Source organism: Ammospiza nelsoni, chromosome 8 (assembly GCF_027579445.1).
Source record: "Ammospiza nelsoni isolate bAmmNel1 chromosome 8, bAmmNel1.pri, whole genome shotgun sequence".
Classification (NCBI taxonomy): domain Eukaryota; kingdom Metazoa; phylum Chordata; class Aves; order Passeriformes; family Passerellidae; genus Ammospiza; species Ammospiza nelsoni.
The window spans coordinates 28,116,095-28,140,636 of NC_080640.1; the positions used below are offsets into that span (position 1 = coordinate 28,116,095).

Below are 24,542 nucleotides of genomic sequence, written 5' to 3' on the forward strand. Positions count from 1 at the left end.
TGCTCACATTAGGCAAGAATCATTCCACTTTGGTTTAGGACACCCAGCATCAGCTATTTCCATAGAGCAGATCACTTGCCCACAGAATTAAATCCACTAAAGCACAAGTGGTGATGTCAGGTCAGAACTTTGTCCCCAGCTTCATCCTCAGGAGTACACCAGCTAAACTCCAGGTCTACCACCGAGTCTGACATTCAGCAGCTGCTTGGCTCAAAGTGCTGGCACCCAAAGAGGGAAAGGAGCATCTTGTAGTCAGGGCACTCACGTCAGTGAGCTCCTTGAGAGCCCATAAGGTGCTGTTCAGCTGGCAGTGAGACAAATGGAAATGTCACCTGAATGACTGATGCTGTGCAAAGTAAACAGAGACTGAACCGGCTTCCATGGAGCACCTGAGGCACCAAGACAAAAAGAGGTAAAGCATTTCCTTTTTTCAAACTGAGCAACTCTTTTCTTCAATTGCTCTATTTAGAGGGGGAAAAGTAACAGCCATTTCAAAGTGCCAAGAAACCCCCTGTACCTTTCAAACCCCTCATGAATCACACCCACATACAGTAACACACATTGCTAATCCTTTCCATGAATCTGGTTCAACTCCAGGTGCTCCAGCTGCAACCTTTTAGCTAAAAACCTCTGCACAGAGCACCGTGCACCTCAAGACCACAGGGCTACAGAACCTCTTCCAGAAATTTGCCCAGCAGCTGGTTATTCACAGCCTTGTCTGCAGTGCAGTGCAGGGAGTTCTCCCATGCACTTGAGAATCCTGGCTCCTGCCCCTGGGGGTCACACATGTGAAATGGCCAAAGAGGAGGGAGTTGGGGCCTGTCACCCACCAGTGTGATGCCTGCCAATGGCAATTCCCCTTCCAGAAACAGAGAGGTGGATCTTGGCACCAGAACAATGCTGCCTTGACCTGGCTGCAATGTGCACTTCCCTCCTGGTCTAACACACGCCCAGGGTTCACAGAAATCTCAGGGCTGCCTTCAGCAAATCCTCTGCAAAGCATCAGCCCCCAGGCCACAAAATGTGCCAGAGAAGCACAAAATTAAGAGAGATCCTGGGCTGAGGAATGAGGGATTCATTAATCCTTGTCACTGGTACTGCTGGCCAGGTTGAGCATTGACACTCATCAGGTCAGTCATGACAAGTGGTCACTGTGGTCACCAGAGAGCCAAGGCACCAGTGTGCATCCAACCCAAACTTTACAGCTGCTGAACAGGCAGGTAGCAAAGTCTGCAGGACATCCAGCACTGAGCAAGTGGCCAGAGATTTCTGTGTACCTTCCAGCATGGCAGGAGGGCACCTTAGCATCGTGCAGCTAAAAACCCAAACAAAACAACAAAAGAACCCAAGGAACCCCCAAGAAATCTACCACAGAGACCATGTGTCAGAATAAATGGTCCATTCTAGGAAATGGTCTTATTTGAGCCATGGCCATTACCTTCCAAAACAAAAGGAAAAGACAAGGCACAGCTCTGTACAGAGCTGCCAGCAGCTGGGCCAGCTGCTCTGGGAGTAAGGGCTGTGCATTTCCATCTGATCACACTCAGGTGCCCTGCCATGGCAGCAGGCTCAGCTGCAGCCTCTCAGAACACAGGCAGGTGCCAAAGGTGCGCTGAGAGGTCAGTCATGTCTTAATGGAGCAAATTAAAGGAAGAAAATAGAGGTGGAATCCTTATCGAAGCTTCAGCTTCAAAAAGACTTATAAAAATAGCGTACTTAAAATGAATCCATACAGTGTCTGCTTTGGTTTTCCACAAAGCCACCCAAAGCTCAAAGCTGAGAATTAATTATTCCCACAGCTTTGATACCACAGAGGCTGACAATAGGGCTTTGGACAGCAAGGAAACATCTCTGAGGAACAGACTCAGGACACATCCTTGGTTCCACAAGCAGGAGGTTAATTCCCTGTCAGTCTGCTCTCTGCTGTTGAAAGGTTTGTGTCCTCTGTAGTTAGGCAATGAAAAGATGAACTCAGTAATGCCCATGGCTCACTGGGGAAGAGAGGAACGATGAAGTAGCTACCAGTAATCAAATCACAAAGTACAAAGACCAAATGTAATCTACAACTGACAGGCAAAGCAGGCAAGGTGACATGGAGATCAAAAGCTGGCCTGAGTAAATTAGCTGCAGATTGATTTAAAACACAGAGGAAGGGAAAAGATTCAGAATTACTTAAGTTACTGGGCTGATACACTTACAATTACAAATAAAAGGAATCCACACATGTAAGCAGCTAGAATACTGTGCAGTTGCATGACAGGAGAGTGTGGACATGTGTGAAAATATCCCAGGGAAATAAGAAAATGGTGTGTTTGGGTTCAGCTACTATGCATTGCCACTGAGCTGGGACAGGGATAGTTATTAACATAGTTGCTCTGCTACTGGTTTAAAAGTTACTGCAGCCTCAGGTGAGTCTGCACGGGATCCTGCTGCCCTGTCCTTCCTCCAAGAGAGTTCACAGGATTTGATGTTACAGCTTTCTCCCACACCTCCACTGATGCAGCCTCCTCCTGCCCCTCAACAGGCACTGCCAAGGCTACACCGCCATAAGGCAGCAGCACCTTCCTGCTCTTCAGACTGGTGGGAGACACCAGCAATAACTCATACTATGGTATCTGTGGAACCTAGGAGAAAAAGCCATCACTACTTCAAAAAATCCAACCAAAACTCAAAAAACTCCCTCTGGTGGATTCAGTCTGCAAAAACGAATTATTTTACAGGATGGTACAAAGCACAACTGCCCTGAAAGGTGACACAGATCCAGCAGCAGCATGTTTGCTGAGTACCTTGTTGTATTTCTACAGAGCTAACATAAATAAAGCCCTGCTTGCTTCCTGCTAAAATTAACATAAATCATAATTTAAGTGTGATTTGCTTGCTATAGGTTAAAATAAAGATTCTGTCTGAAAATAGCGATGAGGAACAATTTACTAAATAAACACAGGAAATGGAAAATTGTATGTGAACATGGGGACAGGCTAATGTGGACTCAGTTTACCTGAAGGGTCAGAGAGACATTTTTAAATAGTTGCATTTCAGGGGTTATTAAGAAACTTTTCATTGTGTACTAGAACAGAACTGCTAGAAAAATAAAAAAGGTTGAGTCCAAGGTTTCACAGAGTGACAGATCAAGCAAAGAGACTCTCAACTGAAAGACCCAGGTCTAATACATCACTAATTAAATTCCTGAAAAATTGCTTGCTTGTATCTATCTCAATTCAGGTCAGTGAAGTGAAATTGTTAAGTTCTTCTAACCTTACTTCATACTTGCTCTACTGAAAGAAATCTTTTCTTTAAATTAAATCTGATCACAGCAGGCTTCATTTTTCATATGAATAAAACTTGAATAAAGTTTTGACCCCAAGCATAAGCGATCACTTCCAAGGTTTGAGGAGGAAGTTTTACCTACTGGATACAAAATTCAAGGAACCATATGAGCAAGTAATTATTTCTTTTTAAAAATGTAACAGAAATATGCTCAAGAAATCAGGCTCATTTAAAACACAATGAAAACAGGACCCAATAGGGAGACTGATTTCTACTTATTTCATCTGTTTTATGTACAGAAAAGTTTATACACAATTAAACAAGGAAGTAAATACACAGAGGTTCTCCTTGAGTAATTTTCTAACAGTGACCATCAGCACAACAAATTGTGTTGGTGTAGTGAAATGATCATTTCATCCCAGCAGGATTTGCTCTGCCGGGTTTGTGCACTGAAAGAGCAGTCAAAGATTTCTACAGGGGCTTGGAGTTGCCAACACATTTGAACATTTAGTCTTTATCTCCCATCTCTCTTGTGGACTTCCCACCTGAGCAGTCAGTGAGCTGAATGATAAATACAGCAGGCTGGAACAAGACAAGCCTGCCACAGAGAACAAGCAGGGAAAACAACTAATTTATTCCCGTTCAAATCACACAGATTCTTCAGGGAAGTTTCCAATGTCTGCTTTACCCCTCCACCTCCTAACAATAAATCAGCTGAGGCTGCTGACATGGTTAGAGCTCCAGCTGTGGCCGGGAGAGCGTGTGACACCGGGAAAGCGTGTGACACCGGGGACAGGAGCTGGCAGGGCTGGCTGCTTGCATTGCACTGCCCTCTGCTGTCCCAGCAGCCCGGCACGAACCGAGTGCTGCGCACACCGCTGGCTTTGGGCTCACCTAAAGGGAAAGGGAATGAATGCACGGGAGGATTTCCCGTTCATCTTGCTCACTGATATCCACCTGCCTGCTAGGAATTTACAGTTAAAGTAATAATCCTAATTCTTGTCGTCTTCTGTATGTCGAGCCCCAAGTGCTTTATCAAAAAAAACGTATACTATCAGATTTTGGGGTTAACCCTTCAGACACTGCCTAAAACATGTTTGCTAAGGCCTGGGTAGTTGGTACTGAGCTTAGAGCACTTATCACACACAGAGACCCATGCTCCTACTTACAGTAACAGCTGACAAGCCCTTCTGTAACATTCAACATGTACCCATAAGTGTGTTTCTAACACCCCTCCTCAAATTTGCTAGTTTGTTGCACTAGCACATTGCAGGATGGGACACAAGAAATCATATTAAAAATTATGCAGTGTTCTTTTGTGTCAGTAACATAAGAAGTGTAATAATCTGTGAAATAACCTCCATGACCCTTTTTTCCTTATAAAACAAATATATTTCTATGAAACCCGACAATACTACTTGGCAGAATAATAACTCACCAAGATAATCCCTTGAGGAAATGAGCACCCTCAAAGCAGCTCAAAAAAAGTGTCATTAGAAGAACATTTTAAAGGAAATATGTATTTTTCATGCCTAAATACAAACTCCAAACATACAGCATTTTTTCAGTGCCCTGTATGTGCCAGAAATACCACACACAGAGCTTTTAACAGCTGTTAATATAATGCTCATGCACAGATCTTAACTAATTCCTTTGAAGTCGGGAATTGAATGCCGGGATGAAAAGCACAGGAGCACGATTGGCAGAGAGCTTGTGCATCATTGGGCCTCCTGCATGGGAACACCAGATCTGCAGCAGCTTAGAAGCATATGGTTTGAACATCAGACTTTGTAGAAACATAAGCTCGGATGCTGGCATATGAGCTCAGCCTGACACCCTTCTGCTGTGTCTTGTGGCAGTAACTGCTTCCCTGCTCCTGCCTGATCCAGCAGGAGGCTGTCCCCTGTGACTGGGGGCTGCTGCCACCCCTGGGGGACAGAAAACACAGCGACAACCCAGAGGAACCACACAGCAGTGAACTGTAAACCTGGGCTGTGCTCAGAGCTGCCGGCAGCAGTCTCAGTGACACGGAATCACTTAGCCAAAGGTGAGTGGAATTAAAAAGGAAGCATCCCACAAACTCACAACTGTTTGCATAAACGTGATGAACACCTTAGGGATCCTCCTGGAAAATGGGGCCACAGGTTCCTACCACTCCCTGAAACTGCCAGTGCTGCTTGGGATACAGATTTCCATGAGGACTTCCTTACAGAGTTTCAGAGAACTTTGCTGTGCTGCATGTAACTCACACAGAGAGACCATTCCCTCTCATTTACACTTCATGAATTCCTGCAAATAACTGCCATGGAACTCCTAAAAGATGGAAATTCACTGGATCTAATAAAAGAGTCTCAACAAGGTCCACAAAATTTGTATGCAAGGAATTACTTTTAAAAAAATTAAAATTAAAGACTCCTGAGCAGGCAAATCCAGGAAGATTAATAAAGTGTTCAAGAAAATAAGGGTGGATTCGTTTCCTCAGGGAATTTTTTTCATGCTGTCAGCATAGAATCTTGCAAGCATTGACTTTGCTAACACCAGTACAATTCTGATTTTATTTATGAGGACACTAAGGCAGAGAGATTAAAGGTAGCGTGGGATAATTAGTACAGTTTGTCAAACTGAGTAGCAATTAAAATGGAATTGTGGGAATAGCTGGATTTTTGTATTACTAAGCATTGAAACCTATCACACCAAATGATCCAATTCTTTAAAGGCTCATAGGTTTTATATACATATGCTTCTGAGGTAGCTAAATTAGTACATTTACTACCCCTAGACTAACCACTGTGTACACAAAGGGTGCTCTGATATCATGAGCAAATGAGGGAATGCACAGGCTGCTTTTCTGTAGCACCCAAGATAATGATATTATCAGGTCTCTTCAAAATAAAATCTAAATAATTGTTTTGACTGGAGAGGTGCTGAGAACCCCATGTTGTCAGAATGTGAAGCTCCACTGATATCTAAATGCTTCTCCCAAATTGCTGCATTTCTATGGAATTTTCAGGAAGAAAGCCAAACCAAACTAAAGTGAAGTAACTGTTGGAATATGCCATGTCTACAAGTGGTTTTAAACACCTCTCATCTTGGGCTATTTCAGGGGCTTGCACTGTAACAGGCTTTAAAAGCCAACCTGTGTCATGAAACACTGTAGGCAACTGAAGAAATTCTCAGAGCCTGTGATGGAGGGAACCATTTTAAACAGCTCAGAAGTTTTCAGATTGTGCTGTGCTTTGGAATAATCAAATTCAAAATCCTTCTCAAAACAGGCTTGCTGGTCAATTACTTTTGCCTCCAGCATCTTACTGAGAACTCACACTGTGTTTTCAGTGAGGACTTGGAGCAAGCTTGCACTGCACCCCACATATTGTATGAGACCCAAGGGCTCTTACTGCCTGTGGCTTCAGAGAAAATTATCAGAAATTCTAGCAGAAACCCACTCTTTTAGCTTTCAGATTGACTGATTAGCACTAAATAACTGAGCAACTAATTCTTAGAGCTGGAGCATTTATGTTCAGTGCCTTCTACTATTACAGCAACCTGAGTGGGCCGCTGCTGGTGAGAGAGAGACGGTGAATCTTGTATCTTGATCAGAAGGCTTGATTTATTAATATATGATATTATACATTATAGTTATACTAATAGAATATAGAGAGAGGTTTGCAGAGCTGCTAGCTAAGCTAAGAAGAGATAGAAAAGAACCCACAACAAAGCTGTGGCCAAGGACTCAGTCCCCTGGCTTGAACTGATGATTGGCTCTTAATTATAAACATAGAAAATGAGCCAATCAAGGTGAATCCTATTGCATTCCACAGCAGCTGATAACAATTGTTTACCTTCTCTTCGGGGGCCTCTGGCCTCCCGAAGACACAGAAATCCAAAAGGAAGGATTTCTGTGGAGAAATGTCTGCGACATTCTACTACAAGCCAATTATTGTTGAAACAGCAGCTAATACCCATCACCCATAAGGGCAAGCAGCAACTGCACAAACCTGTTTGATGCTACAAATAGCTTGATATTAATTTGTCTTGTGGTTCAGCTGCATTCAATGGTGCTCATAAAACCCCCAGATATTCCTGTCAAAGGGAAGGTGCCAGGGGTGTTCAGTCTGGGTAGCAAAGGAAGGGCAATGTCTGACATGTCTCACCCCCTCTCACCTTCTCCCCACGTGTAACATTCTGCCCAACAGCAATAAAGCAGCTCTGCTCCAGAGTCAGGAAACCACTGTTGTCACTTTGGACAGCAGCAGATGGAGGAAGCCTTTGCCTCTGGAGGAGGAAGACAGGGAAGCTGTCAATGACAGCCTTTAGGGACACTATTTCCATAGTCATTGCATCAGGTGTTCAACACCTGATGATCACACTGATAAGGATTAGACATCACACTTACACAGTCTGGGCCACAGGAAACAAAGGGCACTTACCCAGGAGAACTACAGGAGGAGGATTCATTCATTCCCACTCCCTTCCTTCCTTCTTGGTTTGAACTTGGAAACCCTGTGCAGCTCTTTCCACCCCAAAACCCATGCAAATTTTCAAAGGCCATCTTGAAGCCAACATCAGGTTAAAGATTACAAGTGCCTGCCTGCAGTATATTTTAAATGTTCTTACTTCAAACTACAGGATTTTCCTCCCTTTTTGATCATAATTTCAAACTTGAACTTCCATCCACTGAAATAGGTCAGATTAATTAATGGAGCAGATTTCCTTTCATCTCAAGAACAGCAAACCATTCAAACCATGGGCAAAATTCTGACACACAATTAGGACTTGTATATTTGCCCACGTTGTATTCATTTGGACTTCTGTGAGGAAATAACTCCCTCAGAGTATCTTATGATAAAGAATTTAACTCATTAAATACTTAGGCAGAGTATTTAATAGCTGTCTTAACTGCACTATAGGTGCCAAAACATACCTTTAAGAATTAACCATGTCAGTCCATGTTCATCTGCAATCAATACATTAAAATGTTTAGCTCTTCCAAGACTTTTTCCCCCTCCTTTTTCCCTTTAATAAGTCTCATGCTAAAAGCCTGCCATTTCTGTGGGAGAAATACAATTCCAAGAAAAAATCCATCGTGAATGTAAGTCTAATTTCCCTGTCCCCCCAAAGTTTCTGCCTACAGTTCTATCTATATTTTGCACCAATGACTTGAAAAAGCACAGACATGAATAGTCAAGAGAAAGAGATACTTATTAGAATTATGACTTTTATTTTTATTCACTAGAGCAACATTGAGGAAAGAATTTTTACATACAGGTTTTTTAATCAACTTTACAAGCAAATTCCAATATACAGTATTTACTCTGGCCTGGGTTAAAAAACCAAAAACAACAAAGCAGATAGTAAGGGTACCTCTTGTTTTAGCTAGTATTGAATTGAATTGAAGATTTTGCTACACGGGAATAATGTTGGTTTTATGGTGGTGCTTTTACAATTAGTAGGCAGTGAGCAGCTTTACCATAACAGTGACTGAATTTCCTTGAAAGCACAGTTGTAAGATGACTACACTGAGCCCTACCACCAGGGTCACATGAAATCCACTCTGCTCAGAAAAAGCCTCTGTAACGAGATAAGGAATAGCTACGGAAGCCCAATTCAAGAACCGATTTCCATTTGTACAGCAAGGAAATGTCCATATTAAGAGGATTATGTGCTGTGCAAAACCAGAAATACTTCCCCCCCACAACATGCAACCTACCCCAGTATGAGACTTTAGAATGTGCATATGGCTGTGACATGCAAACAAAGGAAATCACGCAAATGGTGTTCAGTTTTCAGGCATTGTTACACCAAATCAGCATGTAGATCAAGGCTGAGATGAACTGTTGTGACCTATAATGCAGTCTGGTTGCTATGCCTACTCTCACTGCTGTAAAATGGAAAGTTGAGGAACCCCTTGGTTTTTTTCAAACTGTATCAAAATTGTGTCATTTTGGATTTTCAGGGCCTTAGTAATTATTTTGAGAAAGTTGGAGAGATAATATTGCACTTGTTTTCTCACAACCATATTCTGGGACCATCATTCTTTAAGAGCTATGCTAGTCCTAGGGAAATTTTGCCACTGGCTTTGATTGGCAGTATGAAGTGTTAGCTTCAGGGGAGGGTATTAATGATCTGGCTGTATCATCAGTGTTAGAAATTCCACGGTTAAATTAAAGTCATTGCACAACAAAACCTCAGTACACTACATGAATGCTTTTAAACATGCTAGAGTGCATATCGATCCTGTGAAAGTGATGTGAAAATACCTTGGAAACAGCAACGCTACCGGGGAAATTTGTTTCAAACAAAAGCCACACACAGCAGGAGGCATCTAGATTATTTTAGGCACAACTCCAAGCAATAAAGCTCATTTAAAGTGCAATTCTGTTCTTTTCTTTTGTGTTTATTCACTTGTTAAAATGCGTAATTGCTCTGTACACACATACTGAACAGTAGTTTAATACTTTTGTGAATATTGCACAAAAGAATGAGAAATGAAAACAAAAAAAATGGCAATAAATCGGTTTTATAAACCTAAAAAAAAAAAACCCTGAAGATATCAAATACTTAAATGTACACATTTTGGATAATCTGCACCAGTACTGATGATATATCTGCACCTTCCAAAAGGTAGATATGACACCTGAAAATACTCACTTAATCCCATTTGACAAGCACTCTCAGTGCCCTCATCCATCACCCCCCAAACCCCATCTTTCACTGAGGTGAAGCCTCAAGCCTCACTTCACCACTTCTCTCCCAGCTGCCCATCTCGTGACAGGCTTTGCCATACTCTGGACTTACTATACGTGCAACAGAGCCATCCCTGGTAAAGTCTGAAGAGCCCAACCATGCAGTTGTCCTAGAGGGATGCCAGGTTAGCAGCTGAACACAAACACAAGCCAGGCTAGCATCTGTCTCATCCATGATCAAATCCCGCTGGCTCCAGCTCAGTGTCTCACTAACCTGTCAGAACAAAACGGGGAAATGCTATAAAAAAGGACTATAATCTATTTATGTTCCTTTAATATATATATACACTCCCATATAAATATAAGATTTTCTTCTGGAAAGAAAAATTAGAAACTGTCCTTTTAATGAAAACCTTGATCATCTCGATATTCTTTGCTTAATTTGCTTTAATTATCTCCTTAACTTTCAGTAAAGGTGCAGATATGAATAAAGGTATAGATATCTATACTTTTAAATGTAAACATAAAAATTGAAACATCACTAAATCAGGCTGCCGATACCTCCACAATACGAAGCAGAAGATGATGAATTTCTGTCAATAACATTAAGTGAAAACTGTATTTTTACACAAAACCATATACAACTAACAATAAAATCAGCTTCTCTTCAAGGAAAGTAAACTTAAAAAACACACCTTCCATAGAAATCTATATGGACCAGAAAATGAACCAGGAATCTGACCATTCCCTCAGCAGTCTTTAAACTCCTGAGAAACACAGTTAGCTGCCAGGAGCTAGTTTTGGGGAATATAAAAAGTGAGTTTTATTTTCTTATTTAAAGTAAATATGTACATTAAATACTACTAATTCAATGCTTTTCATGGAAATAAATTATTACCAGAGCATAATTGTTACTGCAATCTCAAGTTGTGGTTTCTGATCCTATACCAACTATAACAATTAACAGTATTTGTCTTGCTATGTCTTGCTTACATTGTCATCACCTCAGTTCACAGAAGGTCCTGCAGGTCCCTTATTTCAGACTGATCTAAGTAGTTCAGAAAAAGAATCTCCCCCTACCCATTTCCCTCCCCAAGCTTTTCATTTTTCCGCTCTATCTTCAGTTAAATAAAGTTACAGTGTAAGAAATCCAAAATAATTCTTGAATACCAATGATGTACTGAAAACTCAGGTGAGATGACTCTTTTTTCCTTCACCCAACTGAGGCATCCATCTGGATACCCCCAGTAAAAGGGCTTATATTATAGAAGCTGAATACTGAATTCATTTATGAAATGTCTACACCTACTAATTTATAATTCTCTCAAAGAAAATACTGTAATATGTCAATGTCCTACAGCCAGAGCCTAGAACAAACTAACACTGTGTTGCATTTCACTGACATTATGTGCTCTTCAGGAACAGATTTTGGGCCAAATCGTTGCAGCAACCTTCTGCTGCTGACTTTAAAACCAACTTGAGAACAGGAAAAAAAACCAAAACCAGTAACATCCAAGAGAGTCATGGGAAAGATAGGAAGAATTGGAGATGGGACATAACAACAAATTTCTGGAAAGCTTCACTGGATATGCACACATGTAACTTGCATCATTTGTGTCATGGTCCCAGAGTGCACCAAGACTACTTTCAGAAAGAAGACTTCTCCTAGAGAGCACAAAAATGTAGATTTTTTTTCTGCTTAGTTTCCCCAAGAAGCTCCTTACCAGTTATGCACGTCTTCAGAAATTACCAAAAAAAAAAAAAAAAAAAAAAAAAAAAAAGAAAATGAAAAATCCAAAAAACCCAAAATACCACATCTTTGAAAAACTCTTAAGAGTACCAGCTCTGGATTAGGACATAATAGGATTGCTCAAAGCAAATAAGCGGGGTAATTTTTTCCTTTTTAAAAAATAGTTGCATTTTTAATATAAGTTTTATTTCTGTAAAATAGTTTCAAATTCTTACACATATGGCAAAGTTTGTGCAAAATTTCAAGTCAGGTACTTCAGAGCCTTTCAATATTAAGCAGAAATTAATAAATACAAGCAGAACAATAAAAGTTTAAAATATCAATTAAAATGCATGTTGTGCAACCTCAACATAGGTGTTCTGGACCCCTTTATTCCCAGAGGCTCCCTACTTACCAATTCCTAAGAGCCTGCATTGGAAGGTTTGGACAAACATCCTTAGCACTGCATTTCAAGAATCTACCCAGTAATGTGTCTATTCAACACAATAAAAACATACCACAGTCATTTAACAAATGAGGATGTTTAAGCGAGAAGATTCGTTTCACCCTGTGAAATCTGCCTAACGTCTGTGAACAGTGAAAACAGGATAAATAAAGAACAGAGCTACTTCAGATTACAGCAAAACAAAACAACACAACCCACCCAACCCATGAGATTAAATAACATTAAATATGTCAGTCTTGAGAGAATGATAAATACAAGGATTTTTGCATAGGCCTCTGGAATACAGAGTCAGAATTATGGCCAATAAAACATCTGCTAGTCAGTCTAATTTTCTACCACTCTGACCTAACGAGTACTCAGAACCAAGAAGTTCAACAGAACAGCAATTTCATTGTCTAATAACTCAAACAGAGGTAAGAAATAATTTCTGCCATCCTGAAATAAATAGTGCAGCATTCTGGCATTTGTGGTCATCACAGACTTCAGTATTTGCTTAACTACAAAGATTGCAATACTATCTTTATTACAGACCAACGATAAAATAAAGCACTCAAGAGAAACTGCACAGCTCATAACATCAGCCTCAGAACACGGCAGGATGGAGAATGCAAACCCTAAAGAAGATGCAGTTTGGAACAGCGGCAGGATTTGCAGGCTGCAGGTACAGCAGGCTCCAAGGCAGTCCCGAGAGGGGAGTGGGACACGGCGTGGCAGCGGGTGAGGTGTGGGATGGCCTCAGTGTGTCTTTGGTTTCGGGAGGCGGGAGTGCCGAGCGGAGGGCATGCTGTCCCCGGAGTGCGCGCCAGCGGAGTGCGTCTGCACGCCCTCCTTCCTCTGCACTGGTGGCCTGGGGATGTTGGACTTGAGGGAGGTGTTCTGAGGCTCTGGAGGTACTGGTGTGGATTTCTGACTGCTCCCTTGCTTGGATTTGACGAAGGACGTAGTTGGTGGGCGAAGTTTAGACACTTTCTGACTCTGTTTACCCTTCAGGTTATCCTGCCCAGATGTTGGCTGTGGCTGAGTCGAACTCCTCAGTGGTAGAAGCTCACGTTCCTTGGAAGCAGCGGAGTGATCTGCAGATCGTACGGGAACGGCCATGGTAGGAGGCACTAAAGCAGTTGGGGGCTTCACGATTCTCGAAGTCTTTGGCTGGGAAGCCTGGTTTGTGAATGAGGGTTGAACTTTCACAGGCAATCCAGTCTGCACCTCTGGAGCATCTGCTCGTGTAGAGGTCTGATAGTAAGAACGAGGTGGTATACCTTTCTTATTACTAGCCACCTCTCCAGGGTCTTCAGTGTTTTTGTTTTTCAAATTGTCCAAATATGATGTATTTTCATCTTTTGTGTTTAAGTGTACGCTTCTTGAAGAGTTTATGTCATTCAGGCTATTTGGGAGAGAGACACTTGCAGCATTTTGATTCTGATGATTTCTACTGTCATGCAGATCTGGTTTAGGATATTCACTGTGGGCCTCGATATGTGGAGTTTTTATTAGTTTTCCCTGGGCGAGGTCTGTGGAATTGGGAAGGCTGCTGGAAGGCTGTAGTACTTGAGGCTGTTAAAGAGAAAATAATACAAGAATATATTAGGCAGAGAAGACACCAGGTACACTCAGAATCCAACGTGAGCTGACTGGATGCTTGATAAGGGCTGTATATCTGGGGTTTTAAATCAAAACTTTAACTTCAGCAAAACAGGATGAGTCATGGGACACACACAAATGGAACTCGTAACTGAAGTGGAAAAAATATACCAGCACTGAAATTAACAACAACATAAAGACAAAAAGGAAACCGACCGGCTAAAAAAGGAAAGATGAAGAAGGCATGGTTGATTGATGGTTTCACCCAAATCTGCAGGACAGCGTGAGAATCAACGTCAGTGCAGATCAGTTCTAATCAAGTGGTTAACCCAACACAACAGCTGCATCCAGCTTCAATTTCTGCTCACTGCATACTGACCTCAACTACCCCAACCCTTTTAATGCACAGGCAGGAAAGCAGTTGGATGGACCACAGGGACTTACAGGCCATTTCCTTGCCTTGCTGAGGCCAGAAAGTCTGTAGGAAGTAAGTGCTTATCAAGCTAGTGGCTAAGCTTAGGTAACTGTTTTATCTTGAACTGATTTTAAATGGGCTGATAAAGAAGCAGAGTTCATGTGAAAGTAGAGACCACACTCTACCACACCGACAGCCATGGGATAAAGAGAAGATTTTATATTTTATCAGAAGATACAATCTAATCAGACACACACCAGATAAGAGAATTGCCAGTACCTCTTCTGGGGAATTTCTATTCTCTTTGCTCTGCCCTGTAAAGAGACTTAAAAGATTAATGGTGTACTACTTTCACAATACATCCTAGACCTGTAACTTGGACACAGATCTTGGAAGCATCACTAAAAATTCTGCAATTCGTGGCAAAACCCAAAATCTATTAAAACCTAAACTACAGTTTTAGCAGGTTTGGATTATTTTTCTCATTTTCTTTACAAAGGAGGGGAACTAAACTCCTGCCAACTAGCCATCACTCAACTACCTGGATTCTTACCAGCTGACAGGCTGCACGTACACAGTAAACAGGCTTATTCTGTTTACTAGTGAAATAGAGTGAATAAAAAAGAAGCTATGTTTGTGTTTGGGAGATTTGACTAAAAGTGTTATTTTAGTCACTCTCCTGAATTATTCAAAAGTTCTAAAGAGAAAACTCATCATTTGTCTGGTCTTTTTAGTTCTTTGAATCAGCAGGAAGAATGCAATGATTGCTGTGCATGCCAGATTACTGTTACACATTTAGGGCCATAGCCCATCTCAGGACTCTTTAGGCTTTTCATCTTTTCCCTGGCAGGATTACTACCAAAAACTGAATCTTTAAAATTCCTCATCAAGAAAAAAAAATTAAAGGTTAATGACAGGAAAATCAAGGTTTCTCAGTCTATTTTTTATTTATGGGCAGTTTTTTCCCTTTAGAAAATAACAGTTATCTTGCAAGAAAAGGCACAATCTGGACCAGTGACATCCACTATCACTGATAGACATATAAGGCAAATATCCTGAGCAGTCAGAATATGATTTTTTTGGAAAGAGGGAAAAGATTAAAAAAAAAAAGGCAAAAAAGCCTCCAAAATGGTGTCAAATGAGTACAAAAACATTATTCCTTATGCTACCCAAAACTAGCTTAACTTTGTAAATCCTTCTTAACTATACAATCCTACAGGAAGGAAATGCTAAACAAAAGAAGTAATTGCATACACTGAGAGAATTACAGCTTAAATAAAATTAGCCCTCCAGATATTTTTTTCCATTTTCCAGTGTTTATTACAGAAGTTATTATCCTTCCAGTCTAGGAGGTGACAGCCAGATGTTAGCCAAAATGATTTACTGATTTGAGATCTCACCTGAAAAACCAAAACTGCTAATGAATGCAGAAATCAAAGCAATATGTACCCAATTCCCATGCAAATACTACAACAAATAAATCTTATTTTCTAGTCCTACTTGAAGTAAAAATAAAATTAAAACATTTATAGCCCACAGTATTATGTCATATGTGAAAAAAAAAATTGTCAGAAAGTTTTTCTCCTTCTAGGAACTAGAAAAGGTTTTTAAATGCTACTCTTCAAAAACACAGGAAAATATAAAATATAATCAATAAAAATTCTGACTTAATATCAAATAATTCTAGCAATACTAATCAGCAAAATTCAAAATTGGTAAATTACAGAAGAAGCTAAATTTGTAGGGAAAGTAGAGTTAAACACGTATGAAGTACAACAAAGCTATCAAGGTTTCAATAATGCTATTTTGAATTCTTCTGACAAAGGCTAGGTAGTATTTGAGCTCTTCCCTTCAGGCAATTTTGCATTTTTCATATGAAAATAGCCAAATACACTCATTATCCTTCATAACTTTAAAAGGTCTAAGCAGCTTATTACCCAGAAAGTTGGTGATACTAAGATAGAAAATGGCTACGTGCTCAGAATTATGAGGACACTAAAGCTCTGGTATCATCTTTGCCCTCTTGTTTTAAATACTGTACTGCTTTGTAATTGTGTATTTCTACTCAAGATCTGTCCAATTATCACAATGGCAGATTTTAATATCATCAAATTTCTACATGCATTAACATTCAAAACGACACTAAAAGCAGCAAAATGCCACTTGCAAAATATGCATGTAACATTTCACAAGGTATCCAACACTGACATTATTGTCACCCACAGCTCATATCTTGGTACTAAATACAAGTTCTCCTTTGACAAAGAAAGCCTTTGAAATTCTGACCCTGTTATTGGTAAAAACAATAAGCCAGCTGAAGGACTGAAGTACTTGGTGAATTCCATCACACGAAGGATGGAAGGAGGAGAAATAGATCAAGAAGCATTCTGCCTTCCAGGCACAGTATTTTGTTTCACACAAGTCCTAAAATAGGGTTTCATCTGCATTGTTTTGTGTGCACTTCTGATAATATTTCTGGGGTGGGACACACCATGATTTGGAATTGACTGCCATGCTACCCAGACTTCTACTTATGTCCCATGAAGAAAACGTGCAGGTAGACAAACACCTGCACTCCTTTGGGATGCTCCTAAAATGCAAAGTTGGACTCAAACATTTCAAGTACAATGGAACTGAAGACACTCTTCCTCAAACTGGAAGTACATTTGACAAAGTCCATTTGACGTGCTCCTTTCTGCACAAAGAAACTGATTTTTCTGTATTGGCAAGAGCTTCAAAGCCTTCCAAATACTGATGTACTAACCAAAATTACCCAAGAAATAAAGATTTTCACTCTCTACTTGGTTAGCCTAAGAGATTTTTCTATTATTTCTCTCAAGTACAACTGGCTGTTACATCATCCAGAGAAAGATGACATCCATGGCAAGGATAAGCACTGTTGTACAGTTATCAAACTACTGAGGTTGTATTAGATTTGTGCTGGAAAACTGAAACATCATGTTGTACGGTGAAAGATATTAAATGGACTGTTAAAGAAGTTAAAAATGTGGTCATGACTGTGATATTCATTCAGTAGCTGAAAATTCCTGTCAGTTTTGCTTTGGTTTTCTTGATCCCCATCTCGATTCCCTTTACAATAACTCTGTAGAATGAAATAATTTTCTCCCTGCAGTGTCTTGAGGAAGGAGGGAAGCAATGCAATGGAAAATCTGAGAACTGCATGCACATCTCCCACAGACATGCATCATGCACAGGGCAAAGAAAAAACCCAACAGTGAAAATGCGTGAGGGGGAGGTGGGAATAAATCTGAAGTTGTACTGTACCACGCTTTATCACAGAAGTAATGGACTAACTTCTCAACTCCTTGCCAATGGCATAATGGAAAGCAGAGACAAGAAAAAGACAAGGACAATGATGTCAGAGGACCAAGACAGAACAATGAGCAATTGCCATGACAAACTGCAACTTTTCACCATTTCAATTGCAATTACCGTGTCCCCCACTGGTTTTTAATCCTCCTTCAAGAAACAAAGGAAGCAACAGTATTTAAGTAACGCAGTACAAAAACATTTACAGCAGGACCTGCATGGAATACCTTTGCTCTTACAACTTCAAGGTTTTTAGCAGTTCATTTCTTATACTCCAAACACTGCAACTAGAATTTGTGTGTATTATTAAAACTGTATAAAAGAAAAAATTTTCCATCTGTGCATATGCATGTTCAATATCTAACCCTGAACAGCAAGGTCATTAAAGGCACAGCATTCCATCCTTGGATCATATTGCCCTCATTTTTCATAACTCAATCTTCCCAGCAACTCACAAGTTGGAAGAGAAAACTACCACAGGTTCTTTTTGGAAAGGGGTGGAAGGGAAGGATAACAAACTCTGCTACATAATTCTTTCATTTCCTCATCAGTTCTGCCACCCCTCCTCTCACTGCCTTGGCACAGGATAAGCTGTACTTTCAAAGCATGGCCTGTGCAGACACAGCCCTGCTGAAAGGCTGCACCAGAGAGCTCTCATTTTCCACCTCTGGAAAACATCAACAGTTCACACCTTAAATCTGTAGCATTTTCTAATACCTTCTTTTTGAACTTTTTTTTTCTTTCTCTTTGATCTAGCTGTTTTATATCCATATTTCAGCATTAAATACAGGATTCTGCAGTATGGAGAATGACCTCAAATAATGACACAATTGTATTTTTTTAAGCATCATTCACCACAACCATGAGGCTAGTAAAATAATTGGTAATGTGGCAAAGCATTATTATTCTTTCTGCAAGTTTGTACAGAAACCTCAACTTGGAAAATTTTATTTTTTCAAAGAAAAATTACTTCAAGTAATATATAACTACATCAAGGCAGGTATTTGATCCACAAATATGGATATATGTGCAGCAAGCAGATAAATATGACCATATACAAAATCAAGGGGCTTTTTGCAAACATAAACTTAGTTTGGTACAAGAGTCCTTTCTCTTGTAGTTGACTCTGCAAGTACTGAAGCTGGGAGGAAAGAAGTTTTTCCTAAAAACCTCTTCTTCATATAGCTGAACACTCTTGAAGCACACTAATTACATAAAAAAGGCAGTAATGTAATTATTCCCGGATGTTTTTAATAATTTGTCACAGAACTTCCCAGCTAATGCTCTGAAGTAACTTGTTTCTGCTAACACAAAACTCTGTATATCCTACAAAGCTGCAGCAGTCCATAAAGCTTTGGAAACATTTCAGCACGGTATCTTTGTTTAAAAGAAAATGTGTGAAAAAGCACAGCCTGGATCTGATTTATAGTCACTGGGCATAGAGCAGCTTCCTTCCTGGTGATAACAAGCTGTGTGTCACCTACTAGCATTGCTTAGATTATCTCTATCTGTAATGCTTACGTGCAAAAAGTTGAAATATCTCCTCCAGGATGTGCACAGTAAGTGGAGATGCAACAACTGCAATGCTTGAATAACAAAGTGGTTTTGATCAGCATTTCTGTGTGGAGAAGCACTTAGGGTGAGGGGCCTAGAGAAGGTGGTGTAATATTCTTGTATTACAACAAAAACTCATGATTGCTTCCTTACCAATGTGTTCTCTAAATCTTTATTTCTAGAGCCACATAATTGGTTCATTTCCAGAACACAAATTGAAAGGGTTTAACTGTATTGAACAAAGTTTGAGATGTCATCAAAATATATCCCATGATCAAAAGAAAAATAAATGACCCTTACACAGGAGTTAGTTCAAGACACATGGGAATCACAGGAACAAAATTATTTGGTTTTTATTCCTAAAATGAAAGAATTAATGTACTGTTATCAAAGTGTTTATGAAATGCAAGCTGCTCAATTGTTTCCAAGGCTGGTGCAAAACCATGAAATTAATAAATGTGGAAGTATTAAAAAGTAATTGTCATTAAAAGTGAAAAACATACACCCAAAGCTGAAGTATGTTGCAGTGCAGTGATACGCTGAGGCAAGTTCTGCAGCAGGTGTGCTGACGTGACTGGTGCTTAGAGAGAGCCATAAACCTACACTAGTGTAATATTACCTAGCAGGGATATATTTCCTGTCCTGTACAGCAGGAGGGAAATTATTTTTAGTTGTTTACACACTGTAATATGAACAGTTTACAGATTTACACCCTCATAATCTACAGTGCCTGTAAGTGATCTATGTATCCATCAGCTATCAACAGCACAGTGAAGTAACCTACAGAATTCAGATGCAGAGATGTATTTTAGGTTCAGGATCCAGAAGTTAAGAAAGAAGTGCTTGACTGCCAAGTCTATACTGAAAACACAACCAGACAAAACCTGAGACTACACTTCATGTTCCCATCATCTTCTCTGTATTAGTGCAAAAGAACACTGACATTGGTGTTTCAGGCTGTCCTACACTCAGTGGTGATACTTAGCTCAGCATTTGACTTAAAACCGCATATTTGGCATTTCATACCAGCTCCAAAACCTGAACACTGAAACCACTGAACCAAGTGGGAAAGAATGAAAAAATTAGTGACTGTTCCAGTGTTGTTTTACTTTACAGAACTGTTCACACAGTGATAAATCATTGATTTTTCAAGAATTTAATTTAAAATGTCTAAGGAACCTCCTAATGTATACTTTATTTTTATTTCCAGGGTTGCTCTATAGATTAAACCTAAGTCTGAAAGAAAAAAAGCTAGGAACACTCCAATAGTGGAAACTTACTTTCCTAAACAATATATTTGTTATAGTTTAGGTTAACTAGTCAAGGACCCATTTTCATTGACTGTGCCTGCTTTACTAGCAATTCATCGAATGCAACATATAAGATGCACACTAAAAAATCCAGCCTGCTTTAGTAACAAAAGTTTACTTTGGAATCCCAAACAAGAGACCACCCTTGCTAGTGAGGGATGAGGTGGAGGCTCAGAAAACCAGCGAGATTAGCAAGCAAAGTTTTCTTTTTCAGCTAAGCAGCCACTGTGAATGATGTCACACCAGAGGCTCACGGGGCAGCTGGGACAGCATCCTCCCATTCTGACTCTCCAGTCAGTCTCCAAGTCCCAAAACCATAACATTTATATGATCCTTAAATCTAAAACTGATCTCCTTGAAGTCAGTCTCTGTTGGTAGGACAGTGAATCACCCAGGCTGTGCTACTGCTGGCCCCTCCACTCAGCAACAGAAGGCACAATCATCAGATTTTGGGGTTCTATGTTCATTACACACACAGTCCCACATCAAACACCACAGAGAAATGAAGCACATCCCTTATTGCACAGAGAAAGCCCATGAAACAGGCTGTGCATTCCTGATGAGTTGTTTACATGAACATTGTCACAGAAGCGTCAAGAGAGTATCTGAAGCACAGTTTACAAAATATTAGATTTTTTTTCCTGGTGATTGATGTACGTAAAGATTATTGCAGTGTGAAATATATGTAAGCTTAGCTCTCCAAGGTGCAGCTTACTCTTCAGATCTGCATTGGCCCTGGAAAACTTACTTTGTTTCCATTATTTTACTTTGCCTTTATTTCTTGTCCAAATACACTCTTGAGCTTTGCTAGGCAAACACTGTAATTTGCAAATTACAGTACATTTAAAAAATATAACTTTAGCGTTATGAAGTAGTTATATTTCTTCAAACACTTATCCGTTCAAAATGCAATACCAAAGCACAAAATAAGACTTACCATTTCTCTATGTCTACGTAAGCACACAGTTTTAAAATCAGCAATTGTCTTTTGTTTTGCAGATCCAAGCCAAGTGAACAAATGCATCTTATACCAGCCCACATTGTAGCTAGCACATAAGGAACGTTAATAAATCATGCAAGTTGTGCAACAGCCACTTCAACGTAAGAGAAGCCTTTTTACAACAAATACCGAGAGACGGGGGAAAATAATTAGTTTGAGGGAAGCCATTCTGAAAAGTTAAAACTTTTTGTGAGAGACAATGCAAGTGACACTTTCCCAGCAACACTTTTCTGTACAACCACGACGCGTTGACGTGAACGCGCGCAGAGACGCGCGTGAGCAAACAGGACAGACACACGGACAGGAGAGTGCATCACAGCCATGGAAAACAGGGAAATGCAGCAAGCACGACTGATGTTAAGACAGGACTGGAAACAAGGGCCTACTCGGGTTTGCCTGAAGAACTGCTGAGGTCTATTGGCATTTAATGACTGTTACGAAGCTGTAAGTGGCAGCTGCTGGCAGGCTGGCCGGAGGAAGCGCTTTGTTAGGCACAGACTATGGTGTATGCCTGGAGATCTGCCTGAGAGAGGAGGAGACTACGAGATGGACGGTGCGTGCCAAGGGGAAGCTGCTACTGGAACACGGTGGGGGAGATGAGTGAGAGGGACAGACTCACTCTGTCTGCGGTGCGGTGGAACACTCCGAGGGATGCCCTGGAATGAGCCCTGCCAGGGAGAGAAGGAGGGAGCAGAATACCCACCCTGTGCAGAAAGAGAGAGGGGGAGAAGTATAATAAAAAAAGAGAACAGGGAAAAACAAGACACCAAAAAGCCACACCATTCTTTTCCCCAGAAAGGTATCGTTATATTTCCAGCTGTCCTACCTCGTAAAAGCAAATGTTATATGCTACCAGAGCCCAGATGTCCTAAACTAGTTAGGAATTTTACAAAATACCTCCAAGTTTTTTCAATATATAAGCACACATTTCTGTCCCAGGTAGTTTTAGCGAAGAGTATAGAAGCTGAGCTTTTCATTATTAAAAATATACGATAAAATTGCAATTATACAGCCTTCAAAATTATTTTAAAAATGCCTCACCAAATAGTAGCTTGCTTTGTTCTAATCTACTGGAAAACCAGTCAACTTTAGTTTACAACAAACATTTCTAATGCATAGAAACGAATTTTCCAGTAAGTCCTGGTGCTTTAGAGACCACTTTACTCCAACTTCATCAGTATTATTTATTGTGGAAGAGAAGAGCTGACATAGAGCTGTTTTCCTTGCACCTTGCTCTTGGAGCTTGAGTCTTCCATGAAAGGATCAGGAAACTGTGCAGATCCATGCAGTGCAGAGTTTGCCTGTCACAGCTCTCAAATCACCCTAAGTGTGACACACTGTGGTTGCTACATTCTCAAAAGAAGTAATTTTCTTATTACTTTTCCTTTTCCCCACATCCTTACCTTTACAAATCCAAGCTGCAACTTCCCTCTTAAACAACACAATCTTGATTTCCTATTTCAGCAGGGCAGGTTTAAGAATTTACAATCCTTTTGCCATTTAAGCAGCTGAAAACTGCTTTTCTAAGTCCTGGAATACTGGCACTACAATAATGACTGCCCCACTGCCTCCTGACTAACAGCAATAAATTGTGGCCACCCTGTGAGCCAGCAGGCTGAAGGTACCTGAACAGCACCCACATCACAGAAAACAGGAACCCAGTGTGCCCCCCGCTCCAGATTTTCTGCTGCAGACCACACTGCCACAGCTGGACAAATAATAAAGTATTTTACTTCCATTCTTCTTTTAAAACAATGTTAAACATCACATTATTTCTATGAATATTATGCTTTTATTTGTCTTAGGAGAGTTTAAAAAACTTCCCTGATCTTCCAGTTATCCTTACCTAATCAGATTTTATCCAGCACTATTCCAGGTTTCAGTACTGCTAAGATGAAACTTAACATGCATTTAACCAAGCCTTAGAATCTGCTAGTCAGAACACTTTTCATCCAGAACAGGAAATAAATTAAAAAAAAGCCTGACAAGTCTCCTTTACTGTTCTTCAGAAGCTGAGATAAAACAATTATTGCAGCGAAATCCAAGGGGAAAAATGAAACAAGATCTTCAGTCTGATTATCTCTAGATGGAGTTATTGATTACCTAATGGGTTCCTACAGCCCTCCATCAGCAGTCATTAAGATCACAATTTTTAGGCTGCTGCATGAAAGTACTGGAATAGCATTAGATTCAGTCAAGCAATGTGACAAAATAATATAATGTGCTGCATCAGCTGAATAGGTACATACATTAAATACATAAATAGTCCCATAAATTATCACTCAATGACTGATGAGAAAATGATCAAACTCTTTGGATTTTGATAGTACAGTACAAAAGAATACTACATTTTACAGGTCTGGTCACATTTCATCCAAAATTGTGTCAGACTACTGGAACACCAAGAAAAACTCTTTCCATTCCCTAAACATAACTGAATCTCCACATAGTAGAAAGCAAATTATCACCGGGCACAAGTCTGATTTTGCAGAGACTCATCTGAGTTGGCAACGGGCTTTCTTCTTTGAAATTCTTAACACATTAAGAAGGGAGGTGAAAATTTTATATCTCTCCCTTTTACTCTCCGAAAAGAGATTAAAAGAAGCACAAGCTATCTGAGCTACATAACAGTTAAGACACTATTGTAAAGGCAATGAAATATTTACATGTCTTGATACGTTCCAGAAACTTTTAAGCATCCCTATTAGCACTTCAAAGCCCTGCACTAAGTACAGCCAATCCAATAATTCTTCATGCTACTTTATCATTGCTCTGAGAAGAGAGGCAAATGAAGAAAGTGCAAGTAACCTCCTTGAATCTTCTGCCAGCTGAACTGGTCTCCAGGCATATTTTAATCCCCTTCTTCCAAACACTGCAGTTGAAATTGTTCCATATAGGTAAGCTTCAAATAAATTCCAGATTTCTTTTTTTGTAATAGATTATTAAATTAAATAATTTTTTTCTAAAAATCCTCCAAGCCAGGGTTGTTTAATTGTACAACAAATAAGATAATAAAACCAACATCAAATGAAAAAGTAAGACTCTGCAGATACAGCACTAGGAATGTATTATGATGTGTCTTATGACTGAAACTGATTATAAAAATTATAAAGGATGTAGCAATCCCATTGATATAGCACATTAAGATTTAAGTATCTGCAAATATGCCTGGCTTACAAAAAGATTAATTTTCTTTTAATAGTTATT

General features: G+C 40.0%; 1 protein-coding gene across 5 annotated transcripts in view; it reads right to left on the reverse strand.

Annotated features, from left to right (window-relative positions):
* Window positions 1-11,842: 11,842 nt before the first annotated feature.
* Window positions 11,843-24,542, reverse strand: part of CCSER2 (coiled-coil serine rich protein 2) — a 58,432-nt gene continuing 45,732 nt past the window's right edge. For 3 of the 5 annotated variants that reach the window (XM_059477320.1, XM_059477319.1, XM_059477321.1), the window contains one exon: window positions 11,843-13,699. In XM_059477320.1, the coding sequence (XP_059333303.1) occupies window positions 12,881-13,699 (819 nt within the window). In that variant the 3' untranslated portion in view covers window positions 11,843-12,880. Of the gene's footprint in view, window positions 13,700-21,954; window positions 22,040-24,542 lie in introns of all 5 variants that reach the window. The other 2 variants (XM_059477323.1, XM_059477322.1) reach the window with 1 other exon arrangement.